The sequence below is a fragment of the Gossypium hirsutum genome, chromosome D09 (genome assembly GCF_007990345.1).
Source record: "Gossypium hirsutum isolate 1008001.06 chromosome D09, Gossypium_hirsutum_v2.1, whole genome shotgun sequence".
NCBI classification, from domain to species: Eukaryota; Viridiplantae; Streptophyta; class Magnoliopsida; order Malvales; family Malvaceae; genus Gossypium; species Gossypium hirsutum.
Window position 1 is genome coordinate 50,627,874 of NC_053445.1, and position 16,229 is coordinate 50,644,102.

Below are 16,229 nucleotides of genomic sequence, written 5' to 3' on the forward strand. Positions count from 1 at the left end.
GTTAAAATTCTAGTGTTCTTTATTTTTTGTTCTGCATATTTTGCAAGTGTCATTGTAGTGATTTATTGTGCTATTAAATTACGATAGAGGGATATTCTGGCTAGGAAAGATCTGGTATGTAAGCGATCCTCGTGATCCACCTCTCTTTCTTGGGAATTGAACTTAGTGTGATTTTTCAGTACAATAATTTCTCTTTCACACGCTTCCACGCAACAATTGGTACCAGAGCCAGGTTCGTACTTGGGGAATACGACCGTTTACAGTACTATTCACGTATACGGCACTATTTACATATACGGTACTATTCACGTATACGGCACTATTCACGTATACAGTACTATTCACGTATACGGCACTATTCACGTATACAGTACTATTCACGTATACGGCACTATTCACGTATACGGTACTGTTCACGTATACAGTAGTTGGGATTGAGGAGAAAAATGGCAGCAGCATCGTCATCAGCAAGGACTACTGTGACAAATGCAAAATTTGAAGTAGAGAAATTTGACGGTACCAATAATTTTGGTATGTGGCAATGTGAGATCCTGGATGTCTTATGTCAGCAAGAGCTAGATATAGCCCCTGAAGAAAAACCTGACAAGATGGATGACAAGGAGTGGGCCAAGATCAATAGACAGGCGTGTGGTACAATCCGCCTATGTTTGGCCAAAGAGCAGAAGTACTCTGTCATGAGGGAGACATCAGCGAAGAAGTTATGGGATACACTGGAAGAAAAGTTTCTAACGAAAAATCTTGAAAATAGGCTTTATATGAAAAAGAAACTTTATCGATTCACGTATGCACCCGGTATGTCGATGAATGACCATGTGAACTCATTCAATAAAATTTTAGCAGACTTGCTAAATTTGGATGAGAAATTTGAAGATGAAGATAAGGCATTATTGTTGTTGAATTCCCTTCCTGATGAATATGATCATCTTACCACCACATTGCTTCATGGGAAGGACACGATCACATTTGATGCAGTCTGTAGTGCGTTGTATAGATCTGAGACTCGAAAGAAAGATAAAAGAGATCACAGAGATACAACCGCAGAAGTCTTAACAGTAAGAGGTCGTTCACACAGCAGCAAATCTGGTAGAAGGGGAAAGTCCAAAGGGAGACCCGCCAAAGATGAATGTGCCTTTTGCCGTGAAAAAGGGCATTGGAAAAAGAATTGTCCTAAGCTACAAAAGGGCAAGGCTATTTCTAATGCATGTGTAGCGGAGCATGATGAGGAGTCAGACTTTAGCTTGGTTGGCATGGCAATGGCATGTCAAACGGATGAGTGGATTTTGGATTCAGGATGTACTTACCATATGTGTCCTAATAAGGACTGGTTTTCTAGTCTTAAAGAGCTAGAAGGTGGAATTGTTCTTATAGGCAATGATAGTGCTTGTAAGACAATGGGAGTGGGTACAGTCCAATTGAAGAATCACGACGGCTCAATCCAAGTCTTGACAGATGTTCGCTACGTACCTAGCCTGAAGAAAAATCTCATCTCATTAGGTGCCCTAGAATCTAAAGGGCTCACAATCACTTTGAGAGATGGATTACTAAAAGTAGTAGCTGGGCAACTGACGGTGATGAAAGGCACAAGAAGAAATAACTTGTATTTTTTAAATGGAAGTACAGTTATTGGATCAACATCAACAGTTTCTACAAAAGATGTAGATTCAGAGGCTACCAGATTATGGCATATGCGATTGGGACATGCTGGTGAAAAAGCTTTGCAGACATTGGTGAAGCAAGGCTTATTGGAAGGTGCAAATTCTTGCAAAATGGAACTCTGTGAACATTGTGTTCTGGGCAAGCAGAAGAGGGTAAAATTTGGTCCAGCAATTCACAATACGAAAGGAATTCTGGACTACGTTCACAGTGATGTGTGGGGACCTACCAAAGTAGCTTCTTTGGGAGGTATGCACTATTTTGTTACTTTTGTTGATGATTATTCAAGAAAAGTATGGGTGTATCTAATGAAAAGAAAAAGTGAAGTTTTGGATGCATTTCTGAAATGGAAGAAGATGGTGGAGACTCAGACTGGTCGAAAGGTCAAACAACTTCGATCAGATAATGGTACTGAGTACAAAAACGATCCATTTCTACAAGTATGCCAAGATGAGGGCATTGTATGACACTTCACTGTTCGGGATACACCACAGCAAAATGGGGTGGCAGAACGAATGAATCGAACTATACTGGAGAAAGTTCGATGTATGTTGTCCAATGCTGGATTGGGCAAAGAATTTTGGGCTGAGGCAGTTACATATGCGTGCCATCTAATTAACCGTTTGCCATCAGCTGCAATAAATGGAAAAACTCCTATGGAGATGTGGACTGGTAAATCTGCTACTGATTATGATTCTTTGCATGTATTTGGTTCCACTGCATATTATCATGTAAAAGAATCTAAGTTAGACCCAAGAGCAAAGAAAGCATTAATCTTTGGTATAACTGATGGAGTAAAAGGATATCGTCTCTGGTGTCCTGATACAAGGAAGATTGTTTTCAGTAGAGATGTGACTTTTGATGAATCAACCATGTTGAAGTATAAGGATTCACAAAAGGATGACAAAACCGGTAGTACTTTGCAGCAGGTGGAGCTTGAAAAGGTTAACGATGATCCAGCTAATATTGAAGGGACAAATGATGAAGAGGTTCTTACCCAAGAATCTCTACAGCAACAAGATTCAATTGCATATAGAAGGCCAAGAAGAGAGATTCGTAAGCCTGCTCGCTTTGATGATATAGTGGCCTATGCACTTCCAATTACAGATGATGATGTTCCTTCTACTTACACAGAAGTAATAAGTAACCCTGATGGTGTAAAGTGGAAGCAAGCAATGAATGAAGAAATGCAGTCTCTTCATAAAAATAAGACCTGGGAGTTGGTGACACTACCCAAGGGAAAGAAGGCAATTGGATGCAAATGGGTATATGCAAAGAATGAAGGATTTCCTGATAAAAATGAAATTCGATACAAGGCTAGATTAGTAGCAAAGGGTTACGCTCAGAAAGAAGGAATAGACTACAATGAAGTGTTTTCTCCAGTTGTGAAGCATTCGTCTATTCGAATTTTGCTAGCCTTGGTTGCGCAATATGATCTTGAACTAGTTCAGCTTGATGTGAAGACCGCGTTTTTACACGGTGATTTGGAAGAGGAAATCTATATGACTCAGCCAGTTGGATTCAAGGTTGCTGGAAAAGAAAATTGGGTTTGCAAACTGACAAAGTCGCTTTATGGATTGAAGCAATCTCCGAGGCAGTGGTACAAGCGATTTGATCAGTTCATGAAAGGGCAAAGGTACACAAGAAGTAAATTTGATCATTGCGTGTATTTTCAGAAGCTACAAGAAGGAACTTTCATATACTTGCTCTTATATGTTGATGATATGCTAATAGCATCTAAGAGCAAAGTTGAGATTGAAAGATTGAAGACTCAACTCAATCTCGAGTTTGAGATGAAAGATCTAGGAGAAGCTAAAAAGATTCTCGGCATGGAAATATGGAGAGATAGAGCTCATGATAGAGTTAGCTTGTCTCAGAAGCAGTATTTGAAAAAGGTACTACAGCAGTTTGGCATGAACGAGCAGACAAAACCTGTAAGTACCCCGTTGGCTTCTCATTTCAAGCTTTCTGCACAACTATCTCCTTCGACGAATACGGAACGAGAATACATGTTGCAAGTTCCGTATTCTAATGCAGTGGGTAGCTTGATGTATGCAATGGTGTGTACAAGACCCGACATTTCACAGGCAGTTAGTATAATGAGCAGGTATATGCATAATCCTGGAAAAGGACATTGGCAAGCTGTGAAATGGATTCTACGGTATATTCAGAAGACCATGGATGTTGGATTACTGTTCAAGCAGGATAATACACTTGGTAAAGGTGTTATTGGGTACGTTGATTCTGACTATGCCGGTGATTTGGACAAGCGAAGATCAACCACCGGTTATGTGTTTACACTTGCTGGAGGACCAATAAGTTGGAAGTCTACACTACAGTCTACAGTTGCATTGTCAACCACAGAAGCCGAGTACATGGCTGTAACAGAGGCTGTAAAGGAGGCTATTTGGTTACAAGGTATGGCTAAAACCTTGGGGTTGGTTCAGGAGCATATTAACGTGTATTGTGATAGTCAAAGTGCTATTCATTTAGCAAAGAATCAAGTCTATCATGCACGTACAAAACATATCGACGTACGATTCCATTTTGTGCGGGAAATTATTGAAGAGGGGAAAATTTGTCTTCAGAAGATCAAGACTGTAGATAATCCCGCAGATATGATGACCAAGGTGGTAACATCAACCAAGTTCGAACATTGTTTGAACTTGATTAATATCCTGCAAGTTTAACAGTTGAAGAAGGCACTATCAAGTATTGTTGTCAAAGGCAGAAAGAATTGTATGAAGATAAGATTATCCTAATCAAATCTTCAATGTGGAGATTATTGGAACCCACCCATTGTTTGAAAAGTCAAAAAGAGTGGGCACCGAAAGTAGAAAGTAAAATTGGTTGGCAAGTTGGGTTAAAAGTTGGCATGGGATAATTGCAATTTTGGTCCCTAATTGTATAGGGACATTGCAAGTTGATCCTTGAACCTCAACTATAAATAGGCTTAACCATTTCTTACTTTCTTCATCCCACACTTGCCATTCTCTACTTAAGGCAATTGTTCTCTCTCCCTATTTGTAAACTTTCACTTGTATTTTTGGAGTGAAATATATTTGGTAGTGCCCGAGGACGTAGGCAAAATTTGCTGAACCTCGTTAAAATTCTAGTGTTCTTTATTTTTTGTTCTGCATATTTTGCAAGTGTCATTGTAGTGATTTATTGTGCTATTAAATTACGATAGAGGGATATTCTGGCTAGGAAAGATCTGGTATGTAAGCGATCCTCGTGATCCACCTCTCTTTCCTGGAAATTGAACTTAGTGTGATTTTTCAGTACAATAATTTTACTCTTTCACACGCTTCCGCGCAACATGGATAGTACATATAAACCAGTTATGCTAATTATCTATCTTGTCTTTTCCTACTTTATTATATTAAATTATTATTTTATTCTTATATATAAATTAGGTTTAATGTTGTAAAAAATTCTTAGACTTTTTTAAAAAATGATTAAGTCCTTGCTTTTTTTCACTACTTGAATTTTTAGACTTTAAAAAAAATTTAAGCCTCTACTTTCTTTTTTTTTTTGCATTTAATTGGATACTTAAACTGTTAAAATGTATCAAAATGTCATTTGACCGTTAACTTTAACAATTAGTCGTTAAAATTAATTTTCCCTAATTTTTTCAGTTAAAGCCATCATGTGTCATAACCACGGCGTGACATGTAGTAAAAAATTATACAAATAAAAATTACTAAAAATTATAAAAATTATTAAATTTTAATAAAAATTATAAAAATCGTAAAAAAATTATAAAACATAATATAGAAAAAATTTATAAACTTTTATAAAGTTGGAAGAAAGTTATAAAAAATATAAAATTCGTAAAAGATTTATAAAAATTATTGTATCAAAAATTATCATACTAAAAGAAGTGGTTTATAATTTTTCTATAATTTTTATTGATTTTTATTTTTTATCATTTTTTGTCATATGTTACGTTATATTGCGTCACGTGACGGCTTTAACTGGAAAAAAACTGAGGGTCGTTAACAGTTAATGGTCAAAGGACCTTTTTGATACATTTTAACAGTTCAAGTACCCAATTGAGTGCAAAAAAGTAGTGGCTTAATTGATTTTTTAATTTGAGGACTTTTTTAATACATTTTAAAAGTTCAAGTACTTAATTAAGTGGAAAATTAAAAACAGCAGCTTAATTGCTTTTTACACACTTAAACCTATAAAGTATTAAAAGGAAAAAAATGTAATAACATAATGTGAAAAAAAATCATATATTTTATGTTTTCTTAAAGGTTAATTTTAAATATTTACATAATTTTAAAAAGATTGAGAATATTAAATATATTAAATTAGAGCAGCAAGGTGAGACAGAAATAAATGCATATAATATTAATGGAGGTAGTAGTATACATTTATAATAGAGTGGAGCAAGTGGTAGTAAGAAGTGATTTCCAAAATTATACATTCATGGTAAAGCGGCACATTGAAAATGATATGAACTCGAACACAACTAATACTAAGTCATATTTGCAAACATAATCAACAACGAGAAAAACCAAAAAGATCGATAACAGAATGGTGAATCAATGAATGCAGACTACTCTCTTTTTCCCTCTACCTTTATATTAACTAAGCAAAATAAAGAGTTCTATGTTACAAATCATCAAAATTGCAGTGGAATTGCAATGACCACAGCTAGTTTTCTCTTCCATTTCTCAATTAGAAATGAGCTTATCAGCTTTCAACCAATTTAATGAAATTTAGCATTTCAACAAGCTTACAGAATCTCTCCCCCTTTTCTCTCTAATGGCAATGGTTTGGAATGAATTAATTCTTCCAGCAATGGAATGGACATGATAAAATCATGTGATTGTTGCCGCAACTGATCGGTTCTTGGGACGAAGTTTTGACCATTCAATCGTGTGGTAATAGCATGAACAGAAACACCCAAGTTTGACGGCAGAATACTGCTGGGCCGAATTTGGCTGCAGTGTAGAAAGGTTAACTATTGTGCCGACTGATAAAGACGAAATCAATATGGAATAACATATGGTAGAGCATAAACATCCGCTGACTCTATTTGCAGAGCCTCTGACCATACATGTGGGGTCTCATCAATCTCAGGAAATCCCACCTTGGGTTTTTTCTTTGATTGAGATTCATTGCTGCTAAATAGCCATGCTTGGTCATCGAAATCAGGCCATTCTTCCATTTCGGCAACTGAAAGTACCTGGCTTAAATACTTGGTATCTGGGTGCGGTGGTTTCATAAATACTTTATCAGTCTGACTAGCTTTTGCACTAGTTGATAAATGCTTTGTTGAGGAGATAGATGACAGCTGAGCTTCAATAATACCATTCACCTTGCGTTCGTTATTATCAGCTTTAAGACTGGTTCTTGCTTTGGGGGTATCTGAAGTAGGTGCAATCGGAGCTTCACAAAATTCCAATGTCCTTCCATTGTCCGTCAATGGATGAGAGGAAGTAGTTCTCGGCTGCTTATTGGGTTTAATGTCATCAACTGTAAGAAAAAGAAAGCAAAACCGTTAACCAAGAGTTATAAAGCTCTAGAACTTTTGCTGCCACTAAAAGCAATTGCTCGATTTCAAGCACAGGTTTACTGTGAGTTTTCTAACAGATAAGAGGGCATCAAGTTTCAAGCAATCACCTACCTAAACAAAAAGAAAAGTTTCAAGTGATCAGCGGGATTGATACATACAATCATGGTATAACACTCACCATGAAAGAATCCATTTTTTTCCCGGTCCTTGCGCTTGTGGAGATTTTCCACAGCAACAGCACCCTTGTTACCTACGTCGAAAGGATCCAATGATTTTTGAGTTTTGGTACCTACAGGGTCATCTTTCTTGCTTCCTTTCAAATTATCCTGCTCCAAATTCCGATGTTCACTTTTGGCCTTCACTGCCGCTTTATGCTTCTCTCTGTCCCTATCCTTCTCTTTCCCGTGACTTTTTTTCTCCTTGTGCTTATCCTTGATTTTATCATTGCTTTCTTTTTCTTTGGTTTTTTCTTTCCCTTCTCCTCGCCTCTCGTTATTATTCTCCACTTGTCCAGGGATCCCTTCAGCTCTAGCTTTAACTGCACCACCAAGGTTCGGGACCATAGCATTTTGACCAGAGCTTGTATCCTCCCTGATTCTTTGCGCATCCAACCTACTATCATCACTTCTCTTGTTCTTTTCCATCCCTTCAGCCGGCGTGTTGGCAGTCTTAGCCACCAATCTGACCATTTGCTCATCTCGCTTTTTGTCGTTAACCATAAACTTCTCTGCAAATCGGTCCCCAGCTCCTGGACCTTCATCTCTGATCCTCCTCCCTTGCACAAATTTAGAATCCTGGAAATCTTCAGCGAGATTGCTATTCTGGCTAACCTTTTGCCCATTATAACCCAAAAATTGTCCAGCATGCTTCTTCTCATCCAAGGTACTGCTTCGGTCTTTATCCCTATCTTTCTCTTTCTGAATAAACTTGTCCCCACTTTGACCTTCAGATTTTCCATGAAGTATCTTCTCATCTGAGATTTTCTCCCCATTTTGAACCCCTGGAAGACCATGAAACTTCTTCTCATCGGAGATATTACTTCTATCTTTCTCTTTATCTCTATCCTTTTCCTTCTTTTTGTCTCTGTGTTTTTCTTTTTTGTCTTTCTTATCTTTATGCTTTCCATCACTTTTATCTTTCTCTTTTTTTTCCTTTTTTTCTCTCTTTTCCTTGTCCTTGTCTTTGTCCTTGTCCTTCTTCTCCTTCTTATGCTTCTTCTCTTTTTCCTTCTCCTGAATACAAGATTGATGCAAAATAATATTTACATTACTAGGAACCAATCAAACCTATTTTACTTGAGCTTAGATGTAAATGTTAGATACGGGTATGCTCAGTTTTTATTAAGTTTTTCCATGTGATTGTAGTCATATGCCCCTGTCCCATGCACCCATGTTCAATATGCACGGGAGTGGGTGTTGGACATGGATAATTCAAAAAAATAAAAATAAAGAGAGTCGGGGCAACATATAATCAAACAGACCTTCAATAACCACCAAATGTTGAAAATTATACTAAAAGATCCATTCTACACCAAGTTACAATAATGCACAGATAGTATGCAAACTGAGTAAATAACTTTTTCATCAAGAAAAATTCCAAAAGATTACTTAAAGGCTATCACAAAAAACAAGATAATCCCTCTGTATTCTGTCTTGAAAAGTTATGAAAGAGGGTATTAAAGTGAATCTGTTAAACATCTATAGCCACAACTTGAAAAGAGACAACAACAGCACACCATAAATACAAAACCCACAACTTGTGAATGGCAGACAAGGCTACACCACCATAACCAATTCAACCATTCAGCAAGCAGAATGTACCATGTCCGGATGGCTAGAATTGAATCTTAGATTACACGCACCTCTACCATAAATACTTGTGTGCTATACAAATCATAATATGAGCATAGACATGTAAGCTATAGCAATGTTCAACAATGACTGAGCCAAATTCAAGTTTGACAAGCCAAGTTCAAGTAATTTACGAGCACAAATGTTTGGTTCACACACCTAGATGAAACTATATATTCAGTTTACACCATGAGACATGTCTCTTCATAGACGATGAAAACTGTTGCGGCAATGATACCGACGACATCAACAACTCATGGTGGAAACTCATATTCTATCCTCGTAACTCTCACAAAAACTGTACCTACTAAAAATATCATCCATTATGGTAACAGAAGTTCGGGCCATTCCTTCAGCAAAGCCCCAACTATTCTCTTCATATCAACCTCATGAGAATTGCTACTCCAAAACAAATAATCAACTTAATGGATTTCCACTAAGAGAAATCTATTTCCGATGCTCTTGTCCCCCATAAATTCTCCATAGGTCACTTTGATCAACATATCAACTAACCAGAAACCCTAATTGATTCGTTCAGTCGTAAATATTAAAAAAAAGGCATAATGGTGAGTATATAAATTAGACACCAGAAATACTACTCTACCATTTCAATAAGCTCCCAGTTCAGTTATTTATTCCTATACAACCAAGATCTTGTCTGTTCAAAATATACAGGCCATCAACCTAAACCACGGAATTAGAAAACATGCTTCACTCAGCAAGACATGGAATTTTCGAAACCTTAGTAAGAGCAATTATAGAATATCATGTATGCATAAAATGCATTTCGAGATAAGGCAGCCGAAACTTTATAAAGTATTTAATACTGCATGGAAATAGAAACTGAGAAGCACAAACTCAAATCCAATGTAAATATCAGAGTATTGGTTCTCACGATCCTATTGAATGCTAATTCAGTTTTACCATAAAAGGCTATACAATATAAGAAAACGGTGTTAACCTTTTTTAGTAAGTCCTCGTTCTCAATCCTAGCCTTCTTTTCGTATCCTGGTGGTGGAAAAGGAAAGCAACGCGACATTTCACTGATGTTCAAAACACGATACTCGAATGCCTTTAAAAGCCAAAACACTTGGTTTATCTTCTAGTAGCAAAGTTCCAGAAAGGGAACAACCAGTACCAATGCTCCTATCCATGCACCATATCCTTGCATACATTTCCAGCTTCAGTATTCCTCCATGAGCTCCTGTCACTCTTCAACAGCTCAACAAGTCACCAAGATCAGTAATCTCAGATGCAACCCCAAGTCAACTGGCTATAACTAAACAAATCACTTCAAATGCAAAAATCAAGACGGGCAACCACTTGGGAAACCTACTGTTTCCTTATGCCAAGCTACTTCAACAATGCCCCAAATAGAAAGATAATTTCAAGAAATGCTCTTTTGATCAATAATTCTAGCTCAGAAACTTGGGAAACCTACTGCTTTCTTATGCCAAGCTAACAATTCCCCGAATAGGAAGATAAAGAAACGCTCTTTTGATCAATAATTCTAGCTCAGAAACTTGGGAAACCTACTGCTTTCTTATGCCAAGCTAACAATTCCCCGAATAGGAAGATAACGAAGCTCTTTTGATCAATAATTCTCGCTCAGAAACTTAGGGAACCTACTGTTTTCTTATTCCAAGCTACTTCAACAATGCCCCAAATAGAAAGATAACTTAAAAGAAATGCTCTTTCAATCAAGAATTCAAGCTCAAAATCTATGTTAAATCAAAGGGTTTTCTAAGAATCAAAAATGGTCCAGTACAATCTAAGCTTCTTTGTTGCTTGGGGGGGGCAAATAAAGAACCATTACCTCCTTCCAATAATAACTCAATACCAAAACCATCCCCTAACTGAGATCAAACACAAAAAAATCACTAAAACCCAAATACCCTTTTCTCTAAAACAACTGAATCTTCGAGGTTTCTTTTTTTTTTATCACTGGCTACACAAAATTATATATGAAAGCAATCTTCTTCCATGGCCAAAAGCTTTGCAATCACCATTCTCTTAAGCAATCCGTTTAAAAAGTAAAGCCTGAGACAAATAGCTCTTCAATCCGATACTCCAAAAACAAGAGCTTGAGTCCATTTGTAATCTGACCAGAACCCTAATCAGTTCCCAATTTGGGGAATTTCCCCCCAATTTGTTGATCCGGATGAACCCTAGACCCAAAACAAAAAACCCATCAAACAAAGACTTTTAACCATGCAAAAATATTAAGTACCGATTAAACATATGAAAATAAAAGAAAAACCCAATTCCATCAAACGAAAAATAAATAAATAAATAACCTCAAAAGAAAGTAGAAGTTCATTTTTTTTATAAAAGACACTTTCTGAGTGCCTTAGTGTAAATGGGCACCGATTAAAAGCCAAAAAGAAAGCATTGATTCAAAGCGTAAACGTTTCTATATACAAACACACGCACACACACACACACACACTGTTTTTAAATAAAAATGAAATTCAAAGCCGATGATGGGGAAGATAAGATTATTACCTTGCCCCCTCTACAAAGTGGGCATTATAGAAAATGAACCAAGATCTTTTTTATTTTTGCTCTCAGATTAATAAAAAAATTAGATTATGAATTACAAATTAAAGAGATTAGTAGAAGAAGTAAGCGAAGTTTAATCCGAGTTTATATATATAATGTTTTCTCTTGTAAAGAGAGAGCTATTGTTTGTAGATAGAAGGAAAACCAAAGCCAAACAATGAACAAATATAAAAGGAGAGGCTTCAATTACGCCAAAGGGCCGGGCTACCCGTCTAACCCGTATGGCCAAGTTTACGAATCTGTATAAATATTTTATTCATTTAATTTTAATTTTAATTTATATAAGTATTAATATAAATATAATTAAATCTAATATACAAATATTTATCATATTTTATTCATTTCATTTTATAATCTTTGTTGAGTAATTTTTTTTTTCTGAACATCAACATTCAAATTGATAAATCAATATAATTTATTCGAATACTTCACATTAAAATAACTTGAAGTATTTAAAATTAATGATAAAAAATATATAAAACTCATAATTTAAAATTTATATTATCAAATAGTCCAATTACATCCTATATTTAATCAAACAAATTTTATAATTTAAATTCAACATTTAATTTTTTTTTTAACATTTAAACTTTAATTTATCAAACAGCATTTTTAATAAATCTCAATTATAACCTTTTCTTTATTTTAATATTTTATGGCGATATATTGGTCTTTATTGTTCCCATCTTTTCCTTTTTCTACTCTCCATTAATTATTTTGTTATTTTATAAGGAATGTGCAAAGAAAAAATAAACCCTTACCATATTTATTTTTGGCTTAATTCACAATTTAAAGGTGTATCTATTTTCTTATTTTAATATTTAAAAAAATTTATCTCAATTTGGTACCTAAAATATTAATCACTCTCCAATTCGGTACCTAAAGTGTGCCTCCAGCATATTTTTTACTCCGTTTTCTTACAAATATTAAAAAATTTTGATAGCCAATCACACAGCACCACGCGGCGGTTTTATGTAAAAAATAAATATTTTCTTTTATTAAATATATATATATACACATTAAAATAATATGAAAAATGATAATAAATTTATAAAATTTTAGAAAATATATATAATCTAGAAATATATTATAAAAATCAAAATACGTTAATTGAAAGGAAATTAGTTTAATTTAATAATATTATTACAAAAAATTAGAAATTGTAAAAAATTATTTTTAAAAAAGTTTAAAAATATACTTTTTTTTATAAATCTCTAAAAGGATTGTCTGGACTTGATATTTGATGGATGTGAATTGCTTAAAATGTCATGAGGATTTGCTCTTGAAATGTATTTCGACCTCCTTTTCAATTGGTTTGGATTGAATGCGTCTTTTTTCATAAATGGCTTTTGACTTCTTCTCTATGGTTGTACTGATTCGGAAGATGATTTTTCTTCAAAACTGTAATACCCCGAAAATTTTTACAGATATTATCTTTGATATAGTAAGGAAATAAAGTGACAAAAATGAGAATTTTGAGTTATGACAACATTGAAGTATATTATGACATATTATTTAAAGAAATGATTAAATTGCAAAAGTGAGAAAAGTTTTGTTACCCAAGAGTAAATACTCAAAATTTGAGGGGTTAAAGTGTAAATATGAAAAAGTTGAAGGACTAACAGTGTAAATATTTTAAGAGTGAAATAATCTAGAAACTAAGGAAAATGGATGAATTGGGACCAAATTGAATAGATGAATAATTATGAGGGACTAAATTATAATTTTACCAAATTAAGTGATGACTCAATGATGGAATTTTAAAAAATCTAAAGGGCAAAATGGTCAATTAGAAGAAAGAGAAATCTAGAAAATAATGATGATGTTGGATATATTTTAGATTAAATAAATAAATAAATATTAGTTTATTAATATTTTAATTTGATTTTTAAATGATATTTTATTATTTTATTATTATTTTATTTAGTATATATATATGGAAGAAAGATGATGATGAATCATCTTCTCCCATGCATTCCAACATATGAAGAGAAAAGAAAGAAAGAAACTTTTTTTATTTACAATTTGGTCCTCTCACTAAAAATTTTTACTTAGAAATCAAAGAAATTTCCATAGCCACTAAGAGATAAAATTGATAAGGAGACCATGGGGAGCTAGAATATCAAGTTAGATTCAAGAAACAGAGGCTGGAGGAGAGAGAAAATCAAGTTAAAGATTGAAATCAATAGAGCAGGGTAAGAACATCAAGATTTCAATATATTTTTTAGTTTGATATTATTGAAAAAGTATGAAATTGATGTTAATGTAGGGTTTTATTATATAAGGTTCTATGTTCTTGATATGTTAGTGAAGGGAAATAAGAGGAATTGATAGCAAATGTTGTAGAGAAAGGAAAGGAGGGTGTTATAAATTTGATTATCAACATCTTGCACAAAAACAGTTTAGGACAGCATCAGTAGGTTAAATTTGAAAAATCACCATAAATCGTGGAAATTTAATTAAAAGATGAAAAAATATGGAATTAAATCTTATTGAGTCTAATTTCTCATAGAAGAAACGGTGTAAGCAATGGAATTGTAAATCATGAGTTATAATAAATTTTGTGAGATAAGGTCAGAATGATTTCGGGTTCCCCTGTTCTGACTTTGGAAAATCATAAAAAAATGGATAAAAATTAATAGGGGCTTAAATTTATATGTTTAAAATTATGAATGAGTCTATTTTCAATAGAAACAAACAATAACATCATCCAACTTCTATACAAAGAGATAATTATTTTTTAGTGAAGAGGGGTCAGAACTGTCAAACAGTGAAACAGATAAACTTTAAAGAATAAACTGTACTTATTGGCTGAACCAAAAATTCTAAAAATTTTATGGTAAGAAGATATGTGAGTCTAGTTTCAGATAAAATTTGCGGATCTCAATTCGGAGTTCTTTATCTTAAGATATAATTAATTTAGTGACTATGAATCAAGTGAATAGGTTGTTATGAGTAAACAAGTAAATAGTGGTATTATGTATATATCAAGGACGTGGAATGGAGTGGAGGAGGAGGAAAAATATATGTGAATATTCAGCTAATATGAGTTTATTTTAAAATAGCTAATTTACATGTTTTAGGTTGAGGGACTAAATTGAATAAAAGTAAAATTTTAAGGGTAATTTTGTAAAAATATAAAAAATGACCAAATTGCATGAAATGAATTGTTTTGTTGTTTAAATTAATAAATTGAATGAAATATTAAATTAGATCAAGATTGGGTGGAAATTCGAGGAAAATGTAAAATTATCAAAATGTCCTTGAATTTTGGTATTTCTGCAATTTAGTCCGGTAAGTTCGTGTAACTTGAATTATATTCTTAAATGCTTGAAATGCTTATTATTGATGTGAACATGATTTGAATGTTCATTGTATGAAAATTGATGAAATATTGATATATTTGATAAAAAGGGGAAGAAATCTCGGTTGAATGGAAGAAATGTTCGATTGATCTCTAAAAAGGAATTGACAGTAAAAATGATCTAGCTCGGACGGGTGATCCTATTTTGATATAGCCCTCCCGAAAAATATGTGGAAAATAGATTTAGCCCGGACGGGTAATCCGAATGAGGGTCTGAATTTAGCCTGGACTGGTAATCCCGACAATACTCTATGAGTTTATATTATTGGGGATTTAGCCTGGACTGGTAATCCTGCTGCAATGATGAGATTCGCGGGAGTGTACTCTCTGAAATGGAAATGTGCGCACATGAATATGAATTGACGGACCCGGATTTGTACACTAAAGTGTACCCCTGAAAATCCATCGAAATTCCAAGTAGTTCAGCGGGATAAATATGGAAAAATAACAAGGAAATGAAAATCATGGTATTGATGAGCTCATCAATCACGGTATATATATTATTGATACATGGAAACTGTTGAACTAACTTGAATGTTGAGTTTGCGTATGTTAAGGGAATAATGCATTGAATAGCATGTATAAGTTAAATTGGCCAACGTTACCTCATTGATGTTTTGATTTTGTTTGGTTTTAAATATGGATGCTCGATGAAATGAAATGTCTTTAAATTAAATTGTAAACTCAGGTAATGCTCTATAACCCTATTCTGGCAATAGATATGGGTTAGGGGTGTTACAAAAACGGCTATGGTGTTCGTTAGAATTTTTTCAAGTTCTTTAACTTATTGAATAAAAGAGAGTTATGGTAGAATTTAATTGTTCTATTTGATCCAATCACATGAACAAAAGAGAGTTTTTGTAGAATATAATTTTTCTTCTTTTGATTGTTCAACAAAAATTTAAACTATTTTATTTATTATTTATCTATTATTAATTTAATTAATTAGAAAAAAAAGTATTTAATATTATCATATAATTATTTTATTTTTAATCAGTAATAATATAATTTTTATTATTTATCTATTAATTGATTTAAATTAATTAAGAAAAATAATTATTCTACAATTATATTATCAATAGTGTCAATATTTAGTAATATAAAGATTAATTTTCATTACCGTTTGATTTCTTAGGTTATTTTATATTACCAATAATGTGAAAATTGGCTCTCACTAGAGCTGCTCATGGGCCGGGCCGAGTTCGGGCCGGGCCCAGAAAAAATTTTGGCCCGGGCCCGGCCCTGCCGG

The 16,229-nt window shown here is 33.9% G+C and overlaps 1 protein-coding gene across 3 annotated transcripts; it reads right to left on the reverse strand.

Moving 5' to 3' along the window:
- Positions 1-6,227: 6,227 nt before the first annotated feature.
- On the reverse strand, positions 6,228-11,750 carry LOC107890498 (myb-like protein X). Of its 3 annotated transcripts, none has more exons than XM_016814960.2 (4): positions 11,560-11,750; positions 10,016-11,222; positions 7,383-8,436; positions 6,228-7,164 (listed from the first exon to the last, which is right to left on the reverse strand). In XM_016814960.2, exons 2-4 carry the CDS (start codon positions 10,091-10,093, stop codon positions 6,677-6,679), a joined length of 1,620 nt encoding a protein of 539 aa, XP_016670449.1. In that variant the 5' UTR covers positions 10,094-11,222; positions 11,560-11,750; the 3' UTR covers positions 6,228-6,676. The 3 variants fall into 3 exon arrangements, with proteins under 3 accessions (XP_016670449.1, XP_016670450.1, XP_040957202.1); XM_016814961.2 differs by lacking the exon at positions 11,560-11,750 and adding an exon at positions 11,352-11,535; XM_041101268.1 differs by lacking the exon at positions 11,560-11,750 and having other exon boundaries at positions 10,016-11,543.
- Between the last annotated feature and the right edge of the window lie 4,479 nt (positions 11,751-16,229).